This window comes from Myiozetetes cayanensis, unplaced genomic scaffold (genome assembly GCF_022539395.1).
Source record: "Myiozetetes cayanensis isolate MyiCay16 unplaced genomic scaffold, myiCay2020 scf1, whole genome shotgun sequence".
Classification (NCBI taxonomy): Eukaryota; Metazoa; Chordata; class Aves; order Passeriformes; family Tyrannidae; genus Myiozetetes; species Myiozetetes cayanensis.
This window is the reverse complement of record NW_026086604.1, coordinates 133,590,214-133,614,756: the sequence shown is the minus strand read 5'-3', so window position 1 is coordinate 133,614,756 and position 24,543 is coordinate 133,590,214. Positions and strand designations below refer to the sequence as shown.

The 24,543-nt window shown below is 40.1% G+C and overlaps 1 protein-coding gene across 1 annotated transcript in view; it reads right to left on the bottom strand.

The window, feature by feature from the left end:
- Window positions 1-24,543, bottom strand: part of KIAA1217 (KIAA1217 ortholog) — a 351,359-nt gene that overhangs the window by 311,778 nt on the left and 15,038 nt on the right. The window contains exon 2 of the mRNA XM_050311843.1: window positions 18,463-18,568. Coding sequence (XP_050167800.1) covers window positions 18,463-18,526 — 64 coding nt within the window. The 5' untranslated portion in view covers window positions 18,527-18,568. The remainder of the gene's footprint in view (window positions 1-18,462; window positions 18,569-24,543) is intronic.

The window sequence follows — 24,543 nt, the reverse complement described above, 5'->3', positions numbered from 1 at the left end:
AGACCAACTATTTTCAGGTGTGCCACGTGAGAAGACCACAGACCTTCTGCAAACTGAGAGATTGCACATTTCTGGAAAACTCTTACATTCAATGTGAACTCACGTTTCATTCTGAAAAAATCAAATGTAAAGTAATTTAAGAGGATCTCAAAAGATGAAAAATATTCTAGGCAGCATCTTTCATTCAAAACACAAAATGCAACAAAAATACCAGGATCTTGTGAAATTTATATAATGTGTTCTCAGGTTCACCACACAGCTGTAGAGAGAAGGCACAGGCTAAGAAAAGTAGAAGCCCCTCTATCTGGCAGTAGGACGAGGGCAGAGAGCCCTCTGCAACAGGACAGAAGTGCTCCGAAGCAGGGAGATTTGTGGCTGCCTCCAAAGCTGTTTGTATCTGCTTTGCCCTCAGACTATGCCAACAGCATTGCCAATTACAGAAATCATTTTTGAAATGTGAATATGGGTGCTCTGAAAACTGGACTGAGACCAATAACTCATTTTGCAGACATCTAGCTAGTTATTCGGATGTTAATGTTCTTCAGCCAGTACAACCAAGGCTGAATTTAAACCAGTACCCTAAGAGAGAATAATACTATTTCCTCACTACCTATCTCATCAGCCATCTAATGCTTCCCAAAGCACTGAACATTTTCAAGTGCAAATACTGCTATACCTTCGACTGTTGCTATGCAACAGTAGGTCTTATATCTCCTGGAAACATGTGATGAAAATTGGACTCCTGATCCTTAGCTTAAACACTATTCCTCACCACCATATCTGCTATACACTCATTGAGGAGACCAGGTTATAGTCTTCAGTAACTTACTTTTAGAATCTGGGCTCTGCTCCAATGTATTTCCACCCCTCATTTAATATTTAATTCTTTTTTGAACATGACCTGCCCTGCAATTTAAAGAGAAACCACCTGAGCTCTTCATTCAGCTATATGATAGTCATTTTGCTTCAGAATTGCTCCCACAACAGTACCAGGCATGTCCTGGGAATAATTGTGTTTTATGGTTATAAGAGTTAGCACTGCTGGAATGCAAGAGGACTAAGAGCACAGTGTATGCACAAAGTTCTTAATGTAGCCCTTCTCATACCCTCAGGAGAAGGAATCCCACCCCATAAATAACCTCACACACACAATTCATCTTCAGGCATTCTGGGAAAACAAATCACCATATCAACCAGCATAACTTTCAGAAGTAACAGCAAGATTTTCTTTTCTTCCTAAGGCAAATTATTTGCTTCTCCGTAGACATGAAGACATTCTTAGTAACACTTCTGGATAATCAGCTTTATCAGACAGATGGTATATTTTTTGGAACAAGAGACATGGTCGCTTTGTTTCACCCCAAATTGGGGCGATTCATTTTGATAAGAATTTAATTCACAGTTGATACAGATTGTTGGCATCTGGTTTTATATGAATTGATTGCACAGAGAAATCAGGTCAAGAGCAGCTCTGGGTAAGAAGACTGACAGATCTAATGGTGAACTCCTGTCACTGCACATCAGCATGAAATTTGGCTAACCAGAAGTTGACCATGCCCCTGCAGGATGGAGCATGTGTTACGTTTGCCCCCACCAATGCATTTAAAAAAACAGTAGAAGAGAAACAACACTAGTAAATGCTCTCCTATTTCCCTCAGACTTAGCAGCAGCAGAGTCCTTTTCATCATGACATACAGAATTGCTTCTTGGTACTTGGGCTTCATAGTACCTCAGGTAATTAATCAACAAGGGGTAATTATAAGACTGATCCAGTTTCACATAAAGTACACATTTTTAAAGAGTTTTTTTAATGCTTCTGGTATAGTAGATTGCCTTTTCAAAATATAATCTAAGATTAGGACCACTGAAAGTTCCAAGAATTGCAAAATATTCACATTGTATTTACAGTAATTTCCAAAGAAATTTTCAGCAAATTAGTTCATCTAGTTTCTCTCCAGTTACTAGATGAGTGATAATTTCTCTGTCACATTAGAAAGCTTGTAAGTGAAATGGTCTTTGTGAAAAAGTAATTTCAGTTCAAGTTCAAAATGCAGATAGACTTTGATAATGTGAGCAAAATTATGGCCAGCCCTCAAAATATTTGAGATGTGGCACGTGCAGGGTGCAAGACTACAAAACTGATGTATGGCATAGTAGATTAGTCTATCCTTTGCATAATAATACACTTGATACATATTCCATTTTCTATTCGCATTATTTTACAGCACCTGGACTAGACCATTTAAAAGCAGAGTTATGAATCTGATACAAACTGGACATTTTCCTGCATATCCCAGCTTCTTTCTGACAGAGACTCTGATAGAGTCACAACTACAATGACAATGAACAAAAATGGTTTCCCATCGAGTGATAAAAAAACTGTTCTCCATTATGCAGTTTCATCACATAAAGCTCTTTATTCACTGAAAATTAAATGAGTCGGGTCCCCCAAGTTACAAAATAACCACCCTCAACAGCATTTTTATGCTGTTCACTGATTTTGAACAGTGCTGTCAACCTTAAATGTTGGGGAAAATCAAGACCCAAGAAAAAGGTGACTCATGGTTTTTAGAGAAGGAAATTCAGAGGGGGTTTCATTTGATCTTAGAGATTTCACCCTTCACAGTTCACATCTTCATATTGACAAAGGCAAGGAAATACTGGCATTTGTAGAACTAAGGCTGCACCTCCCACAATCACAAGACTTTGGAGAAGAAGCTGTAGACAGCGACACACGGCAGCTGGGTAAAATCTCAACAGCTACCAAAACTCACTCAAAGCTTTTCAAGATCCCCATCCCAGCCAGCAGCCAGTAGCCACCTGTAGGTGATACCACACTCCTCCATGACCACAGAGGTTGTTTCCTCTTCACACAGCAGTCACTGAGCTTCCCTGCCACCTCTCCCTCCATGGGTCCCGTGGGAGGTTCATGGTTCAGGTTTATGGTAACCAGTAGAAGCGCAGGAAGACACATACTCTTTCTAACACATCTGGGAACAGCAGAGGAGATCAAGAGGGGGAAGACAGGAAAAAACAAAGCCAGGAAAATAGAAGGCCTGCAAAGTTTATTGTTGACTTCACTCAAACAATGCAACACGCAGAACACTGGAGGTCAAAAAACTCTAAAACTCCTGCAGACTGTCTTCAATTCCACTAAAAACTGGGTTTGCCTGAAGCATCTATTCAATTTCAGCAGACTGTCAACAAAATAAAGTGAGCCTGGAAAATTCAATGCTTCTTTCTAGAGACCTGTACTTCTTTTTTTTTTTCCCTCCAGTGTGGAAGTAGGAATTTGTGTATACTTTGAGGTAATTTGTTGCACAGAGGGCTCCATTTGGAATATTTTTTTAATAATGAGACACAAACATAATATTTTTAAAGAAAAACAGTAAAAAATGCAAATGGCATTGCAGAACTGTTTTTTTGACACAGCATTGAGAGAAAAGGTGTTTTAAACCACTGTTAATTACCAAACATAAGTACTTAAATGACAGTAGGCAACAAAACCTGAATTTTTGGACCAACTGAGGAAACAGTGCTGGGTTTTGTGTAGAAACTATTAGGATAGGAGTTTGGAGCTCCCACAGGCCATAGAATACATCAACACCTAGTACATTAGAAGGAGGAGAGAAGGGTCCCCCTTACAGTCAGCCTCACTTGGTACAGGTTTTGCTTTGAAGCAGCTTACTCTGTACCATACTTTGAAGGACACTGCAATGAAGTCACACTTCATTGCTAACGCCAAATTTAGCAAAGTAACGCGAAATTTCAGAAATAAATGTTATTAATTCCTGCATGTATTAGTTTTATAGTAAAGTAGCAGCACATTATCATTAATAACTTCTGGTATCTGAATGAAGTACAACAATTTGGAACCCTCCAAGGTCTTTTAAAATACATACATATATTGTAACAGCAGCAAATAAAAAACAAAAAGTGATGTACAGCTCTGACAACATAGATCTGTAAGTTAAAACTGCATAAGAAATGGATGAGGGAGTTACATTTCATTTCAGGAATCCTCCTGACAATCTTTTGGCAGCTACAACAAAAGAACAAGGCCCATTTTATTCCATCTACTTTAGCAGTCTGTGAATACCACTGAAGGCCTCTAATGATTTGTGCAACTGGTAATTATTCTATCTCGCTGCTTAGCCTGAAAAATGCCTCCAAAGTGTGCCATATCCTTCTTTAGGGCACAATGCTAAATCAGTCATCAAAGTCAAGCCCTCAGCAAAACACATCTACTATTTCATAGAGGTTAAAGTCAGAAAGGACTATTTAACCATCTAGTCTAACTCCTACATTCCATGAAACATTACATTTCTCCCTCAATCCCACTTCAAGGCCAGTGACTCTTTAAGATATGTCAGAAAATGTTAGACCTACAGGTGGAATGCCTGTGTTACAAAGACAGCACTGATGCCATAATATGACGGAGAACTGACAACCTATGATCAGAGCCCCAGCATCTGGATGAGTACCAGCATAACTGATTTGGAGGAGAGAAGTAAACTACCTCCGAAGTCCAAATCTTATGACCACATGGGTAAGAAATGTCACATCTTCACAAAAGACAGGGTGCCCTGTACAACCTCCAAGCTTTGACCACCCCATAGAGCATCTCCAGTGCTGCTGAGAACTTCTGTAGCTTCTGAGAAGGGCAAGAAAACCCAGACAGAAACACAACCCAAATATATTTGGCCAACAACACCTCTGTTGCATTAAATCCTGGTTTAGGCACCTAAACCCACACATGGCACTCACAGGCACTGAGTGCAGAGCTGTAAGCACATCTGTGAAAACACAAGCAGTTCTGTTGTCTCTGTGGCCCATCGGAGAACAAGAACATGCACAGAGACTCAGACTGCAGCACACAGGGCAACTCACTGCTCCTGAAAGGAGAGCCATGACTACTGAAACCACAGAGTCTTAGCAAGAAAAGGAAAGATGGTTAATTCAGAACTAAGCAGCCAAGAGTGCTAATAAAAAGTTTTATTCTAAGGGAGTGCATCCCTCTTAGTGTGTTAGATGTTTGTGTGTTATTTATGTCAAACCCTGGTGGAAAACTGCAAAAGAAAGTCTGTATTAAGAAAAACATAACTAAATGAACAGTTAAATCAGGGATATCTCTGAAAGTACTTTCATGGACTCACCTAAAAATTCAATGTGATTTAAACCAGATTAAATTTATAAAATTAAAAAAACTCTAAAGAGCATGATTCTTCTAGGATTTATATAACAATTATTTCCTGACATTTAATACTGCCTTTAAAAATGCAGAAAAAAGAGAGAGGGGAAAAAAAAAAGCTAAGTAAATAAGCAGTGCACGCAGCTCTGCTTTAGGAAGGCGAATGGCAATCAGTCCAATGATTTTTTTCATCACTATAAACTTGCTCTTTCCTTCAGACTGTTCTCTCATTTATTTTAGTCTTCACACAGTATTATAGTGACAACCATCACTTTTGCCAGATAAAAGAGCAATCCAGGACTCCTCCACTGGCAACATAAAAGATTAAAAAAATTAGGAAAAAACCCAAACCAAACCAAACCAAAAAACCAAAATGCAAGAACATGAAACAAACAAAAATACCCCAATACCCTTTCAGTTGCTAAACATCTTTCTTTGTTTACTGCCTTAGGTGCTGTTAAAATCCCTCTGAACACCCTGCCTTCTCCATTCACTTTCTTTCAACTGATAAGACAATTTAGCACAATTTGACTATACAGGATCTTCTTCCTGCTGTTTATTCACTCTTCTCATTTTCTGGGGCTTTTGGACAGAAACCAAACATGCCAACATACCGTTTTCTCTTAATACTGTTCCTGCTCTCAGTGTTTGCCAATTTCCCCAGAATAGCAAACATGTAGTGTTATGGCTACAGAGCACTTTATTATTTGCTATATTATAGCAAAGAATAATAGTGTGAAACATTCTTGCCATCACATCCATATTCCCAGCTCTGTGCCTGTGTACCTTCCTCATTCTTCTTTGTGACTTGCAGCTGGACAAGGGAAGAAAGGTAACAGCTTCGTATTTCAAAGAGAAATTAGTGTACCCAGCAGGCTCCTAGGATCTACATCATAAATTGGCTGGGAAAGGACAAGCAGACACTCGCATGAACCTGCATTTTTTATGTGTCCTAAGTTTGGGGCAAGCAAAAGCAGCCCATATTATGCCAGGATGCTTGTATGCTGTAACAGAAGCAGTGAGCAAGTCTCTTTTCTCCATTCCAACCTCTCTGGACAGTTAGAATTCCCTTGTGGTTTCTGACCATGAAAGACAAGATATTCAGAAGCATCCACTATATCTGTCCTCCAGCCTGAGCGTTGTGGAAGTCTGATGGGTCACCACCATCACTCCTGGTAGCAGCTGCTGGGTGGTACCACACCAATGCCACCACCATGCAGCAGGGACTGATATGTAGCACCAGGTGCCACAAGGGTAACCTCCATGTCAGGGAAACCCCAGCACCTCCATCCATATCAAAGATGACTAAACAGATCCCCTGCTCCCCCCTTAAACAGAAGAATTCATTCTCCAAAATACTCAGCGGACACGCACGTTCATTCTCCTCTCCTTTTCTGTATACAATTCCTTATATCTCCATCTTGTGGTCTTGAACTGTTCTAACTATTAAAAAATATTTTAATGTGGATGGGGGAGGGTAGCAAATGAAAAAACAATAGGCCCTGCCTGTTGAGAAAAAGGAACAGAAGATATCCCACCCTTCTCTGAGGGAATGTAAAGGGACACTCTATTGTGAGCTTTTGGAAGACAGTTCCTTTTTGGATGGAAGAAACTTCTGATTTTATGTCTTTGAAAGGAAAATTAAGTATTTGCTATAATACTTTAAAAACACTTCACCAATATAAAAGTTCTTCATATTGTAATCCAGAACTTTTTCTTTCACTTTGCAATTAGTTTTAAATAAAATTGCTTTGAATTTTTTACTGTAATTAATCAACAGTATTTCTGAGGTTAACAAAAATTTGCTTTGTTGCCAACACACAAAAAAAAGTCTAAATGCCTGTTCTGAGAATAAAAATGGTACAAGAACTAGACTATAAAAAACCCCCACCATACACAGTCACCCTGTCATTCTCAAACAAGAGTAGCCAATTTGTGGCTATTAGCACATTGTGCATAGCACAATCCATCCAGCCCTTCACTGGGCTGCCAAACAAATTCTGGGTGGCTGTTTGTGTTGGAGCTTATCAGCAGCGCTGACAAGAGATGCCGGGCGTCAGCAAACACCTTCTAAAACATGCAGCAGTTTGGCTGCTGTTTCTACCTGTCAGCCACTTCTCAGTGAGCCCTTATCAGGAGGGAGAACACTTAATCACAGTTCTCCAACAGTTAATAATAAAGGAGAGAACAGGATGACTTCTGGCAAATTAAAGTCAGCTGAAGTTATCACCCTTTCCCTCTCTGTTCCCCAGACCAGTGTGAGATAGTTTTAATCCTTTGCTGTAAGACAACCACAGTTTGTTCTCCCTTTTCAGTTGCCTTTTCCATGAAAGGCTGGGGCTTAGCAAAGAATGAGCTGGCAGAATTTTAGCTTGCTAATGCAGGATCTGATTCCTCAATCCATAACTTAACTTACACTGAATTTTTACTACAAGGGTACCCCTATAAAACATACTAAAGACATAAAATTTCTAAGCAGCACCACATTCTGAAACATATTCACCATATTATTTACTTAGTAGCTAAAAACTGCTCTTGGATGCATCAAAGACCCCTTAACACTGAAACATCCTAAATATAAATATGTATATATAAATAATGTCTAATAAGATCTCAAGTAAATATATCAGATCTATAATACAACATCTTATGGAGAAATTAAAATGAGAGATGAGGTCCCTCAGGAACTGTGGTTCTCAGACATACTGCTTTTACTGATGCCTTCTTACAGATTTTCAAAAGGTTTCACTATTCACCTTTCAAGAAAGGAAAACACACCTCTAAACAAGACCTAGAACTCATTTTCCTTCAAGACCTTGACAGAAATTTATTGCAGCAAAACTGCCTGTGAATTTCTACTTCTTTCCTTTACTACTTCTATCTCAAGACTATAAGCCTGATCTTCCCTCCAAACCCCATTTTTCCACTAATATTTTCCAGAAATTACTGCATCAACAGCCTGACAAATGCACCCTTGAGAGGTGTGAATGACAACAGACAGAGCTGGGTTCAAACTCTTTGATAAATCGGTCTGAGAAAGAAGATTCTGAGGCATGCAGAGAATTGCAAAATTAATTTTCTTCTTGAATCCATTAGCAGACTTGAATAAATTAGTTTTGACAAAACAGCACATTCTCACTGACCACAAAAAAAAAACCAAAAACAATACAACACTGAAATGCAATCTGAGGCACTCCCAGAGCTGTATGGAAATGAAATATTTCTTACAGTAATGTTTACACTGGCACACTGGAATGACAGAAAGCTAGAGGTAAGTTTTCAGATCACAGCACCCACACACTCTGGATTCTGTAGCTTTACTGCCCAGCATAAGCACTGTCACAGCATGCCAAAGATGTGACTAAAGGGTGCACGTCTGGAAAGCAGGGCTGTGCCAGCACCTACACCTCCTGTCCAGGGCTCATCCCTGCATTCTGCAGCAGCGTTATGGGCTCAGCTGCCCTCATACCCTACAGTCCTTCCACAGCCAACAGTAGTTCAAGGCCAAAGGAGATGGAGGAAGCTGTTCAATTCTGGCAGAAACAAAGCTTTTCTGATTATCTTGTCCTCACAACAAAACCCAACACACGTTTGTTACACATCTGGGGATAGTGCTGCAGCAGCAATGACTAACCTGGACAGCTGTAACACTTGTGCTTACCATGAAGAACTGAGAAATTGCTACGAGAAACAGCACAGCAGCTTGACATATACAAGCATTCCAAAGAGGAGCAAGATTACTTTTAAATAAAACCGAATTTTTAAATGAATGTAAAATTGAAACAATAAAACAGACAATAAGGAAAACTGAGTGTGTAACACATATGTAACTTATATGTGTTACCATACTCATGCCACACTGTGCCTCAACACTACATCCAGAGCTCTTCAATTTTTAATGGTTTTATTTGGTAGATATGTCATCACATAGAAAGCAGCACATAAACTCAGGAACCCTCCAAGATGGCATTTCACCAAAATAAAAAGAAAACAGTAAGTTTAACCAGAGTTTAAATCGTTCCCTTTGACACAGAACAAGGTATATCACTCTGCAGCAGGACTGGCACACTGTTCAGCTGGAAGATGAAGCCACTTAAATTCAGGTCTGCGCATCCAGGTCCCAACACAGGTGGAGACCCCGCTCTACCCAGGGCAGAGGGCTGGGCTCTCGACTGCCACAAGTGCTGTGACACTTCACTCATGTGCAAGCCTACAGCTAAGAGGAGATGGAGAAAAAGGGGGCATTATCTTGTTCCTTTAGCTACCAAACTTGAGAGCTCTGCATCATAGAATGGTTTGGATTGGAAAGGACATTAAAGATGATCTCATTCCAAACTCCCTGACACAGGCAGGGCCGTCTTCTACTAGATCAGACTGTTGGTCCATGCATGCAATTCCTTCCACTCATTAGGGAATCCTAAGCACATATCACCCATCCTTGTGGAGTGCTATGGAGTACCAAGTCCAGGGAACAGGGACTCCCCTTTCCCCCTTACCTTTGGGGCTTTGCACTAGGATGTACATACCCTGCTAGGACAAGGGATGGGGCAGAGAGGCCTCTTGTTCTAGGCAGTGCCCCAGCGGTCACAGCAAACAAAACCATACAGTAACTGTTTGGTGGAACAAAAGGATCCTGCCAAAGGATGCACCTTAAGACAGCACATAGCATCCCCCTGATTTCTGCACCCTTAAGCATCAGGAGAAACCCTCTAGCCCAGCTCTACTCAAACTTTCCCAAGGTGAGATACCACAGTTCAAATTCTGATGTGAGTACGGCAGAGATTGGATTTGAAATTGGGTCTCTTCCCTCTACTATTTTACTTACCAAGCTAAGGATATTTCTGTGCGTGGTCAGTGAAATGTAATGACATGCATTAAAAGGAATTATTTTTAAAGCACATCAATACAATAGCCACAGAACTGTATCTCCAGTACTTCGTAAGAAAAGCTCACACCAATACCCACATCTTTTATTCATGCATTTTAGTAAGACTAAAAGCTCATACACCTTCAGATTCATGTAAATATAATGTTGGATATGTGTGAGGATGAAGATTGCAGGAGTTACAGTTCTCAGGTTCCTGGAAATAATGAAAAAGACTGATGGGCTCTTGAAAAAGCCTCCCTATGCACACAGCACTATTTCAAGGTTTTTCACATCTTCAGGTCTAGATAACTTGGCTAAATACACAGAAGAGTCACCATGTTGGCAGTTGTATTCCTTTCCTTGGGACAATTTTAAAGTTGTTTGCTGTACCTATCAACATTTTTTTTAATTCATATTGCATGCACGCAGGAGACAGAACAACACTAAAAGGAAGTACTACCATAACAATGTGGAGAAGGAGGATGACTCACTTCAACCAAACAATGTATTTGCCAATTAAGCAAAAAGTTTTTGTTTTGCTTTTCTTCTATTTGCATGGCAAGTGCTGCCTCTTTGGGTATAAACTCTTCCCAAGGGACAGCACATAGCATCCCCCTGCTTTCTGCTTCAATCAGCAGCACAAACCAGCACTGCACTGCATAAAGGAGGCTCCCACCCAGACTCCATGTGATGCTAATGACCTTGCTGTTCATGATCATCTTCCTGCTTTTTGGGACATATGGAGATAGCAATTGTGTAGTTACCAAATTATTCCTCTTCAGATTTCTAATCTGTTTTTAAACACAGGATGGACCAAAGACTGGGCCTGAAATACTTAATGATTTTCCTACTATAAATGTGGACGTGTTGAGCTAGCTACTACATTTTTCAATAACATTTGAGAGAATTTCCCACTATGTACTATTGAAAAAGCTGCTAGCTCTAGATGAAGAGGTTAGAATAACTCCAGGGAGCATTTCTGCTGTCTGAGAGAAGGGTCAATGTGATTTTGAATGAACAGTCACTACACTATTTTTTTAATAGCGTTCTAGGCTATGGAGCTCCAAGCCTCATGCAAGACTATACACAGCCCCTAGGAATTTCAATTATCAGCCACAGATTATGGTATCTGTGGCACACATGCAGGCAGCACTGAGTTTACTTATCCATTGCAGCCAATGAATCTGATGAAGCTGATTAAATAACCTGGAGAGAATGAATCCTGAATGAAGTTGTACAGCTCCAACTTCACCTAGGTAAAACACAGAAATAAGCCTCTAGCAAGTCTGAGGATATTTTTGTTGTTACTGGCATTTAAAGTACCATTAAATGATGTAGAGCTGGCATTATGTATTCATTGGGTTGTTAATTTAAGAATCTTGCTAGAAAGTACCCATAAGAGCATAAGCATAGCACTGTAAATATAGAGTTTTATTTTGAAGGAGGTTCTTGCAATGCTAATCCATGATTCCCACTTTAGGATGAAATTCCTCCTGTGCAGAACCCCTTGCTATTAACGAGCACAAAGTGCACTTAAGTTTCTCATAAATACCTGCTAGGAGATGGCACCTTTCAGAAAACTCTGTGCTCCAGAAATAATAATTATTACTTGTGAGCCTACAGATGGAACCAAAGTTACTGATTTTGACCTCTGATGATCACTATCATGCACAATAGCATTGCAGAGGTATTCACAGCTAGAGCACTCCAACAAGATGAACAGTTCCCAGTGCCGTGTTTCCCCTGTTCTCACAATGCACATTTCTCACCCTGTCTGCCAGAATTCAGATCTGTTTTAGTTACAAGACCATCTGCTTTTTGAAAGGCTTCTTTTTTTTCTGATGACAGACGGATGAGGTTCAAATTCTTGTTGTAACCAGCAATGAAATTTTACAATTCATTGTCTCTGCTGCTTACTGTCTTGCTTTAATTACTTGAAAGGAAGAACTCTCATGGGGGGAGACAGTCTTCAAAATGCATAGAATTTTTAAACCAAAATAAGCATATAAAATAAATTTCTGATGCTTTAGCTACAAATAGCCTAGCTCCAGGTTTGTAACCTAGTTCTGTAATCCTATATTGGCTCAGGTTTCTCTTTCATGTCCCAGAATAAAGGGATGTGGAAGCAGAGGGAGTACTTTAAGGGGCTATCTACAGTGTTATAAGCATCATATTTTTCCCTCCAGAGTTTTACAATATCATCTGGCTCTTTCAAAGTCTTAGTTCTGCAAGTCTGGTGTTTGCAGAAGAGACTCACTTTTAAAAAGCTCACGAAAAAACAATAGACTTCTAGCTCTTCATATTAAAGGCATAAAAACTTTGAAAGTTGGTAGGCAGATTTATGGTTTTTGCTTAAGTTCTTTCACGCTTAAAAAAAACTCTCAATTTTTATTTCCCATTTAAAACCCTTTTTGCAGTGACAAGCTTGGAACAGCAAACAAACCACCATGATACCACTAAAAATAGTAAAAGAGTTCCCACTAATACCATACTGGCAGTCTGGCAAGCCTTGGTCCTCAAGCCATAAATTACAGATCCACTAGCCACAAGCTCCCTGGTACATACCTCAGGAGAAGGGAAGTGTCAGGAAGTGCGTCACTGAGAATAGCAGGATTTGGGGGCCCCATTGCTGACCACAGCTGTATCAGGTTTGCACCCTGGTTCCAAACCAGTATCACTAGGTTGCCCTCAGACTCAGCACTGCTTTGCTTATTTGCTCCACATCAGGGACTGGGATTGACCACAAGCCCCTGCCCCATCACAGCTCCCCTGACAGGGATGCAGGTAGCCCCAAAACAGGATGCATACTTGGATTAGGGAAAGCTTCAGGCAGAGCTCCATGTCAGCTACTCTGCTGTAACAGGAGATTTAAGCTGTGTGTGAACAGGGGATGGAGGGGAGTGATGGGCAAATAATCAAGCAAAACTCTAAACAATCCTCTAGTTTACACCCCTAGGTTATGCTGCAGACTCATTCCATCTGTGAAAATATCTCACGGCGAACTACACGTCACGTTTACATTAATTTGTTAACAGTCAATAAGCGCTGCCCTCGCAGCCGCAGGCAGCAGCCTCGCCACGCACCTCCCGCAGCCCCACTGCTGCCCCACCAGCCTCGCAAACAGGCACTGCCGGGAAGGGTCACGCCCGCACTGCAAATGCTACAGAACAGTCCGGCCCAGATCAACAACATCTGAATCTCTGTCCTTTATTATCCGTTCACTGTGGCTCCTTTGTAGGCTTCAGTCTTGGTTTCAATGAAGCAACTGTTTCACCAAAAGGAGGAAAAAAGACAGAGGAAAAGAGGAACTCGAAGGAGTAGGGGGAAGCCTGACAGCAGATACAGAAGTGTAATCCAAGGAAAAAAATATCTAACAAGTGTTTTGCTCTTGTTACTTCTTGATTTCCCAGAAAAATCAAAAGCAGATGCTCTATTTACTCTGTTCCCATAGTAAACAGTACTTGCCTTCATCTATTTCCTGATGTTATTCACATTTTCCCCCTCTCATTTACTAATAAAATGAATGAAAGACAGAAATAGTATAGACGTGGAAAAGAAATAGGCAGATGAGACATTTTTCATAATTTTAAAAATAATTTATAAATTTATAATTTATAATATTTTAAAAAAATAAGAAAGTCTCTACTAACCATGTTCTTCTCTGAAAGTAAATATCATAATCTACTCTTCAAAATCAGTACAGTCAAGATGCTGCCAAGCTTTCTGGAACTACATGGTTTGTGCTTTTGTTTTGTTTTTTGTTTTTAGTCTAATTAAAAAACCCCACCCTAAGACCAAGAAAGCACATTAATTTACAGAAGTATTTTCCAGCAAAGCCATGATGACTGTTCAACATTCACATCCACTTCATTGTACTCTGGAGCTATGACCATTTTCCACGCATTCTTTTTAAATCTTGATTATTTTAACAGAAAAAGGATAGGCCAGAAGGAATCTCTGTATTGAAGACATTTCTCCTGAAGTCAAGTCATACTGGATTCAAAGTGGTCAGGACTATGTAACATAGGAGCAATTTATTTAACATTAGGATAGTAATAAAAGTGGTACAGTGAAAAGCATTTGAACATCAATGACAAACTTGACTGCTGTAACATTTTGCCCATGTTATGACTCACCATCAAAATTCCATCACTATTTTTTGTTTGTTTGTTTTCGAATGCTGGGATATACCAAAGGTTAATTTTAAAAGAATACAGTAACAGATGTTACTGACTGATGCCTGCTGCATTTTACATGTCTGCTCATGCATCACACTGCTCTACCACACTGTCTCATGTACCTGAGTGGCACAGACAGCCCTGTGTTCTGGTCCTTGTACCTCACCAGACATTTTAAAGGAAAAAGTTGATAAATAATCTCCAGATATTTCAGCAGCACCCCAATTCATGGCAGAAACTGTGAAGGAGTCTCCCAGTAATCAGCAGAGGTTAAGTGATGCTACTGACCTCTCCCAGGCTGTGTCCAGCAATGGCAAAGCCATTAACTTATTCATACCCAGTACCCAGACCCTCCTGAAAACTAAAAAGCTGCAGGAATATTTCAGCCCCAGAGATACATGAAAGATTTAGCAGTAAAAAAACCAACCAAACAGAAAATCCAAAGAGAAACTGGTGTGTTGACACAAAATTGGGAGGGAGCTCTGACAGAGAATGAAAGGACTTTGCCAATGATAAAAGTGTTAAAAGACAACATTTTCTCTTCCACAGAAGGTCCTGTAAATTCTCTTGAACAGAACAAGAGAAGAAACAAAAAACACCTGTGCAACTCTTGACAATTTGGTGGGAATCAACTACCCAGCTGGGGTAGTTTTTTTCTTCAGATACAAATGCACCTGCCTTGAAAATGGGAAAAGACTCACTGTCTAAGGAAGAGTACGATGCTCTGGGGCTCACCAGGAGGCATCATACATTTATTGTGTTAATGTTGCCCAAGTCATGCCCAAGGCAAATGCTATGCCCAGCCTCTCAGGCCAGCGTGATGGTAGCTACTCTCCTTCTTCAGTGGAGGACATAGCATTTCTACAGCTTGGGGAGGAGAGGTGGAACTATCATCTCAGAGAGCAGATAAGTTTCCAATTAAAATAGACATCATCATGTTCTCACCACAAATGTACTAGGGCAGTGCTGAGGGCTACAGAACTGAGGCTACAGTAAGTGGTAAAAGGAATCTGTTCCAGCATGAAAAGATAAGGAGGAACTTGGGGCCTCTACATCACAGCTCTGCTCAGCATGTCAGGAGCCAGATCTCCTAAGAACTACATCTTGAAGCACAGAACAAGTTAGAAAGAGTCTTGAAGTACCTGTTTTTACAGATCATCTGCCTCTCTCAGGACCTCACAGTCTTCAAAAGAATAATTTTGTGTATTTTACTATATATATATATATATGTACAATAAATAAATAAACAAATATTTTAAAATGGTTGCAGATATAGGCAAATGCTCTTAGTGCCAAGTCTCTTAACCTGCCAGGTCTAAGAATGAATCCAGACTGACAAAGTAAACATGTTCACACATATACATACTTTATAAATTGATCTTTTAAAAAACAAGGTAGAACTTAAAAGATCAGCAAATTGAGTATTTGTACAGGATGCAGTTTCCTCCCATACAATTCAATCACCTCACAAGAACATCTGTGATACAAGTATCCCATCCCAGGACGGGCAAAGTTTACAGTCATTCCAGATAGAACGGAAGGAAAATGAGGAAAGGGCTGATAAAGAAGTGCCATAAAGTAGGATGTTCCCTTCAATTAACATCCAAAGAAAGGTGAAAGCAGAAGAGAAATGCAAAAAGCACACACCCCCAGACACACACAAAAGAACAAAGAGAGAAAACACAATGGCAAATGCATCCTGAGAGCAACACAATGGCAAAGGCAAAATCTGCAAAGTAAAAGAATTCTGACTCATTTAAATGACTGAAAACGAAAATCATTTATCAGGTACAGATGTTTTGCTTATGCACACAGGCACAGGAAAGGCAGGGTGCAAATGCCTTATGCACACTGTCAAGGAAAGACCATTTCCAACTTGGGCACTTACAATACAAACACCCAACATGAATATATATGCAGAGATAAGGACTGAGAAGGAAAACCTGAAGTAAAAAATACCACGGGACCCAGGAGCGCACACACACACACACACACATACACTTCCCATCACTCCCAGAAAAAAAAAAATTTGAAAAGCAGAAATGAAAACAAAACCACCTTCTGAACATGCAAGTTTGGTAAGCAATGAGTATGTCATTCAACTAGCCAAATACACGTAGTCAATATTCATAGCAGCAGGGTAACAGCGATAAACAGCAATAAACAATCAAAGATTTCCTTTAACCTCCTCGTTTTTTCAGGATTGTCCAAGTACAAGCCTGGGAGTGGTGCAGGGGAAGACTGGAGAAGCACAGTAGCGCCAGGTTGATGAAGCTCAATCTGCTCATCAACCTTTACCACCAGCTACCCAGCTACTACAGCAGCTTCTTTTCAAATACTAAAAAAATCACTGTACTGTGCTGGAAATCCGCTCCAGTTCAGCCAAGGCTGGGAAACATTGGTGTGCTGCAGCTCCACACTCCACATAGCTGTTTCCATTCTACAATCAGGTTGCCTAAAATGGACCTATTTCATTTAAAATAACCAAACTGGTTAAAATCAGTTATTTGCATAAACAAGAATCAACCTGCTATGCTAGACATGGCTGGATGTGAATCAACTGATACCCAAAAAACCTACTACTGGAAAGTGTTCACACATAAAAGCGCCATTAAAAACAACCATAAGGCAAATTTCTACTGAATTAGATCTGCCCTATTCCAAAAATAATCACTTAAGTGAATAATCAACGGGGAAAGAGTTTAAAAAAAATCTAAAAAATGTTTCCTTAAAGCAGATACAAAAGGTTGGAGTGTCACTAACCAGACCTACAGGGAAAGACTGAGACACCACCTTCCCAGACCCCACTTCAAAGCTTTGCTATCTCCAAGCTTGGATTGGAAGCAAAATCCCGAAGGGGAGGTGACTTTCAAGTACTAAATCTACTTCAAAAAAAGTACTTCAGATTCAAAGAAGGTGTGTTGCACAGACTCAGAGTCTGGCCCTCACAACTACGAACATAGCAGTAAGGTGAATTTAAACTCAGTCTGTCTCAAGACAGACAGTAATGAATGCAAAGCATGATGAACAGAAACAACTTCAAACATTTAAGCTAGTAGTGCTGGTTCAGCACCACAAAACCTGGTGACAAGGTAACTCCACTAATCAGATCTGGAGATGAGAGAAGCAGGTTGCTGACACTGCCTACCCAAGAGACAAATAAGAATGCAATCCCTCCAGGGTCACAGAGAGCAGTCACAGTCCTCAATGTATTTGTTCCCTGAACAGGATCTGGTCAGAAGTTAGTGACTTACCAACATTCTGACGGTGCTCTGCTGACAATGAATTTCACAAGCAGCTTCACATCAGCATGGATGACATAAATATTCACATTTCCTCTCAGCAACAACAACCACCCACCACTTGTTGCCAGGGCTATTAGGAGAAGGATCCAGTTCCAGAAGTCCACAGTTCTGTCTAATATTCAATAACCATCAATAATAAACCCACAAATACTGACATGTAAATATCTAGATTTATTCCCTAATATGAGAACCATAAGCAGAGTTTTCTGCATCTCAGCAAGACTCCCTACCAGACATAGTGATCTATACATTGTTAAAATCATAAAGGAACCAAAAAAATCATTCAGGGACTGAAAACACGCCAAATGTCTTTCTTAGAGGGTCAAACAGAAGGTCCCAGCTACCCACTACACCTTAGTTTTGCATGAGGAAAATGATACAACTGGAGTACTGGGTAAAGAGTAATCATCCCACAACAGGTAACCTCACCTAACAAATTTTAGCAATACATGAAAAATGTGATGGGGCTCACAGTGTGTGAAGAAAATCAATACTGTTCATGGCAGATAAAATAAGTTTTCTAGAAATTAATTTTTTTACAGAGGGGAGCAAGAGAGCATTTCAGATGCACTTCCTCCAACCTACTTTCCTCACCCCAGTGCTTATCTTCTCTCTCTATATATTTTTTAAAAAAGTCACAATGAAGGAACAACTCAAATCTCAGTGAACATCTCCAACTCCCTAGCCATCTAACACATAATCATCTCTCCAGAGGAATCTGTCCCCAAGCATGTCAGAAATAAGACACACATGCAACCACCACTTCCCAGCAGACCATCTTCCAACGTACATGAAACCAGGAGAGAGTGCTAAGGCATACAAAAAGGGGCTGATGAAAGCAGCCCACGTCACCAGGTTTGTGAAGACAAGAGATGTGGGCAGGCAGCATTTCCTGCACCGAGGATGGGGTTTCACACTTACCCAGCTCCCTACAGGGGAGAGCCACGCTCCAGCGGGGCGGCCGGGCAGCTCTGCCATGAGGCATGCCGGGGCATCACAGCACGAACGGGCAGCAGCTTCGGGAGACCTAAAACAGGGAAAAGGCAAGACAAGATTGAATGTGCTGACGTCCCTTTGGAAACCAATACTGACAGCTTCCCACAGACAGCTGCAGCACTGCCACTGCTGAAAACACTGCAAACAACACATCATCGAGGCTGACCAACCAAAACATTGTTTGGTAAAACGCAATTAAAGCAGGAAGTATTAACAATTTAACAGCTATTCACATCAGAAAATATTGCAATGATCTTAAAACCAAACATTTTTAACCCAGCAGCGATGTCCTGCAGGAGCAAAAGATAGTCAGGTCTTCCAGTGAGCATACCCTCCACACACACACAACCCCTCTCCCTTGCAATTGTCTCTATTTGGCAATGTGATTTGTTCTAAGATAAGAATTTGAGGTGGGAATTGCAGGAGTATGTGTCTGGATTTTCACATAATGAATGCATTCCAGAAATGGGGAAGCTCTGATGACTGACTGACCTTGGTACACACCACTCTGCAAAAGGGTGCAAAGTGCTGGAGTCTGGGCCAACTGGTCTCTCAAGACTGCAGGTAGCTTCTGGGTAAATCGCCCACACACCTTCCCCAGACAGACACTCCTGCAGGGTACTTCCAATCTGAAGATGGGGAACAGTGACTTTTGGACAGATGAGCAAAAGCATGAAGATCCGGTCAGGTGCAGAGATAAAATCTGGAAGTAGCTACATTGGTGCTTTGTTGCCTTGCAACTGTGCATTCTGCAAGGCCAAAGACTGCAGACTTGTCTGTTTCTACCTAAACTTGCTTATGTTATATAGTGCATTGGCAATATTTAGATATGCATTAGCAATAATGTACTCAGAATCATCCACATAATCCGTGTCATACTTCTTGCCCTGCTCAAGACTCTTCTCTCTACTACACTGCCACAAGTTGTTAGCAACAGATGATTCAACTCTTTAAGCATCAGCTACCCTTCAGTGTTTCATCACAAGGCAGAGCTGACATACTCCTGAAGAAACTGAGCTCCCAGCATGTGTAATATTGTATTTCAGTCTTATTTAACTGATACCCCTTTCCAAGCTTCATCCATTTTTAAGTTACTTTAGTAATTTCAAATAAAACATTATATCTTTGAAGCAAGAAAGTTAAAAAGAAAAAGAACATTATTTCCATCACTCAAGAAGAACAGTATGAGTTTAAAGATTAACAATGCAGTTAATGTGATCTAGGTTTAAGGTGATAATACCTTCAAATAATAAGCATTATCAAAAGTACACCAAACAACAGGAATCTACTGAAAGGCTAAGATATAATTATATAATTTACCCTTTAACTTGCCTTTGACAGTGGTTTAAGTGACATTTCCCATAAGGACAACACTCCATATTCACAAAGTCTTGTAGGCTGATAAATGCAGCCTATGATCTCTCAAAACTTCAAAACAAATGTAGTTTTAAGAGCACTGCATAACAGGGAATTACTGAAACACATCTGTCACATCTGAAAATGGCCAGCCCCATTAGTGAACCTCAGACCACATTAAGAGAAAACAAAAGGCAGAATCCCAGTGCCTCTGCCTCTCCTTGCTTCAGTTTCCCAGGAAAAGAATATGGCACTGACAAGATGCTTCAGTATCAGTTCTAACGTCAATGCTGAGATGCACAAGTGGCATTTTTCAGAACAAGCCAAGACAATCCATTAACAAGAACCACAGATTCACATTTAGGACTGAAAGGGACAACATACTTGAGCATGTACAAATAAGTGAGTGGGGAGAAGGAAGAGGAGCCAGAGAAAGCTGCTGGATTTATGTCTTCTGAATTGAGAATGGTAACACTGGTTATTTAAACCTGAATGCAGTCTACACAATCACAACTTGCATAATCAAAATCTTTTGTACAGGCTATACTTGATTAAATTAGGTTAATTTTCACTATAAAATTGGAAAAGAATTACTGGTTAAAAAATAATATAAAATACAGAATAGCCTTTTTCTAAAGAGTGCTTTAGCTGGAAGAGAACATAATTCTTCATACAAAACAGAAGATACTAAATTGCTTGAACACAAAGATAACTCAAATTCAACTACCAAGTTTTGCCCAGTAACTCTGTAATAATTGCATAGAGAACACAAACATGCTTTGTTGAGACCTAAAAATATCTAATCAGATATAATTGTAAATTTTATTTTCCATTTGTAAATAAGCAAGGGAGAGAACTAGAGAGCAGAGATGTAAAATAATATTCTAGATGGAGATATTTTGTTAAGACATAAGCTTCTACCCACCCCTTCCCTAATGCCTGCAAGGCTCTTCTGCTTCTGAACTTATTTCAATTGTTAGTTTCTCTTTGAAGGTATTTCAACTATAATGCAAGCAATGCTCTAATGAATTCTCAGTGCTGTGTTATCTTTCCCAAACAGTTCTTTCACATCATCTGCAAATTTGGATGCTGAGATGTACTTGCTATGCTCATGTGCATCTTTATTTCCAAGGAATGTCAGCATTATCATCAAGTGAGATGCCTCAAAGTTTCTAAACTTAAAATAAATAAATAAATAAAACCACAAAAAAAGAGCCCCTGACATACACATATGGGTTTACTCTCATGAACCTGTTTTGGCACTTAACCCATCTCACTCCTCTCCACCTGCCCAATTGCTGAGTGGTCCTGCTCTTCTGTGCAGCTCCACCAGGAAGCCCAGCTCTCTGGAGCCAGAGGAGGGGGTTTGAAGGGTCCTGCTGGTGGCACAGCCCAGCCAGAACCACCCCAATGTACTTCACCCCTCTCCCTTACCAGGTTCATCCTTTGGGTAAGCAGATTTTGTAACCTGCATGCCTCCCAAATCTGCCTCTGCCAACACTTATTTTTCAGATGTACAAGTAGTCACCCCATCCTGAACCTCCAAAACACCAAGAGCTGCACTAAAGACATGACGTACTGGATACCTCAGCAGAAAGCAGATGGCAATTGCCTCATGCTTAGAGCATCCAGACACCACAGCTCTTGCTGCCTAAGGGACACTTCTGACATTGTCCCATGTCATGCCTTCCCTATGATGGCTATCTGAATATATTTTGCCACCAATTAAGGTGCCACTGTGACGAGGATGGTTCTAGAAGGGCAGGGGCAGTGGGCAGCATAGCCTATGCCTTTGTCTTCTCCTCCAGCAGTAAGAGGCAGACTTTTCAGAGAAGGAAAACTATTGTCAGCTGCATCTGTACGCTGAACTATCCCAAACTAAATATAAGTTAAAAGGAGACTATTGTAAGAAGAGAAAAAAAGACTACTAGTCTGCCTTATGAAACAGATTTTTTTTTTTAATAAGCTTAAATATGCTTCTTCAAGAGCAGCAGTCAAGGGACCAAATACCCCACTTTTACCAGCCCAACTGCAAGAGCCACACCAAGTTCACTGAAAATGCAAAGGCAAACAAAAAGCCAGGAATTCCCTACATTCCACGGCACTCTGACAAATAATTTATTGATGGATGAAAAAATTAAGCCATAATTAGCAATGTTGTTGACCCAGGTAGTCATCCTGTGTTCTTTAAAGAAAAGCAAACATTTTCAGGTTGTAAAAGAGCCATGACAAAAATGTCACTTTTCTGTAAAGAGCGACTGACTATTTTATACCATAAATAGTGCTACTTTGTAGTAATAAGTACAACATCAGTAACACAGTAAAGTTAACATATTAACACTGACAGAAATTATCTCTGTTCTCTATTAATATGCATTCTTTACAGATGGTTATTTATTAAACATGAGCTGAAAGGTTATCTATGGCCATATTAGCAAACATCTGCTTGTGATTCTGATTTCATGTTTGCATGCTATTCTTGGAAAAGCAACCATTTTTGAGAAGTACCAGATGTGACCAAGTGTTCTGAATCATAAAATATTCTTCTGAAAGATAAAAGTCCAGGGCCAGGAAAGAAATCACATATCTGGAGCACAGTAACTGCCTTATACTGCTGCTGCTGAATTCTCCAGGGGAAAAGTATTTCTGAAGAGGGAAAAAAGAAGTTTATTTAGTGTGCCACTACAGATAATTACTCTTGTTTTTAAATATGAAACATTCAAAAGTATAAACATGAACTCAGTTTCAACTTTAAAGTAGAGAAGTTATGCACTGCAAGAACTGTACCACCTATTTACTCTAGGGCATGGGACTGACTCGGGACCCTTCAATCTCCATTGTCAGCAGCTTAAGCAGCCTTCCACAAACTGCCTTTAGGGATCTTGCTCCCCAGATGACCTCACCAGGATCTCCACTACCCACAACAAGGAAGAAACAGTTAACTTCAGGATGGGAAGGTGTTGGAGACAGCAGATGAGAGCTATAGCAAGCAACAAGAGGGAATTAATGTAGACCAAACCAGGGAAAGATGGGTTGTTTAATTCTTAGTGTCTCACTATAATATATTAATTGCTTAACCTATTTCCTAAAAATAATTTTAAAAAGGGTTCTGAACTGTCAAAATATTTGTTCATTATGTTTCATAGCTTACAACCTTTGAATAAATAATACTGTTAATCCATAAGATATAGATGTAAAAAGCAAAGAAAGAAGATAAACAACATAAATTAGAACAACTGAAGAGTAATTTAATGACTAATAAAGAGATTAACAAATAAAATTAAATTCTAAATGTTAAAGCATCTTTGTACATCTCAGAAAACCTGAACTACCCAGGTCTTTCAAGACTCAGAAGTCCTTTCAAGAAATCCTTTCACACATTTTGCTTTTCACTCTCTTGCCCTGCTAATTTCATATGCATTTTTAAGACTCAGATTAAGTCTCCAAGAAGGAAACACACCATCATTCATGGAAAGCCCTGGAAGGTACAGGAGTTTGACCACAGTGACCAGGCAGAGAGGCTGGTAGATTCCCTGCAAAAAGGTGCAGGGCCAGGGTGCTCACCAAGTTCCCATGTGCCTCAGCCATGCTTTTCCTAGCACTGGAGCAAGATTTTAATTCATGCCTGTTGCATTGTTAATAAATGGGACCTGGAGAAGATTCCTCTCCACCACTACACTAAACAGGGTAAAAGAAAACAAAATTTTTTAAAGTGTGTTTTCCCCTCTTTGCTTCCCCTTCCCTGAAGCACAAGAATTCACACAAGGGGCAAATGACACAAATATCTGTCACCACACATACAAGAGGCAGGTTCGAGAACTGCCCTGAGAGATTGAGCTATATAAAATGTAGCTAACTGAACTGCACAGCACAATGTAAGCTGGGAAGAGCCCATTTCCCTTTCCTATCCTCGGACCAAACAGAGATGACGCCTGCAGACACTGAACAAAACACAGAACACACCTTAATCCACCCATGCAGGAAGGCAATGGCTTAAGGACTCTTCCTGGGATAAACAAGCCACATGATGGGAAAATGCAGAAACAGACACAGTAGCAAGGGCAGGAGAATAAAAACGCTAGAAATCATCCATTTAATGCAAAAGCACAAGCAGATCTGAAATCCTTCCAAGTCTCTTCAGCAGTGATGTGCACTTTTGTAAACAAAAGTAGCTTTTAACATATTTTTCGGTTGAAATTAATCTCTCCAAATGGAAGAGTAGAGCAGAACAGCTTCCGTTTTGAATATATGAAAGCATCCAAATGTTGTTCCTTACACACCTCTGCACCCTTGACATCATTTCAGATGCAAACCAAGGGGCCCACCACCCCAGGCAGATAAGTCACATACACACACAAGTGGTACATTAGCTATAGCGCACAGGAACATCTGCATTTAGCTATGGTACCTTGAAATCAGTAATTTAGTAAAGAAAAGAACTGTTTTCAGCATTCAGATGAGTCATAAACCTATTATCAATTCATATGTTTTCAGTCTCTGCTATTCTTTAGAACTGTTCAGGACAGAATCAGAATCATTTAGGCTGGAAAAGACATTTAGGGTCATTAAGTCCAACTATAAGCCTTACTCTGCCAAGTCAGACAACCATAAAGATTTAACCATACCTGCATGGCAAAACCCAAAGAGCGA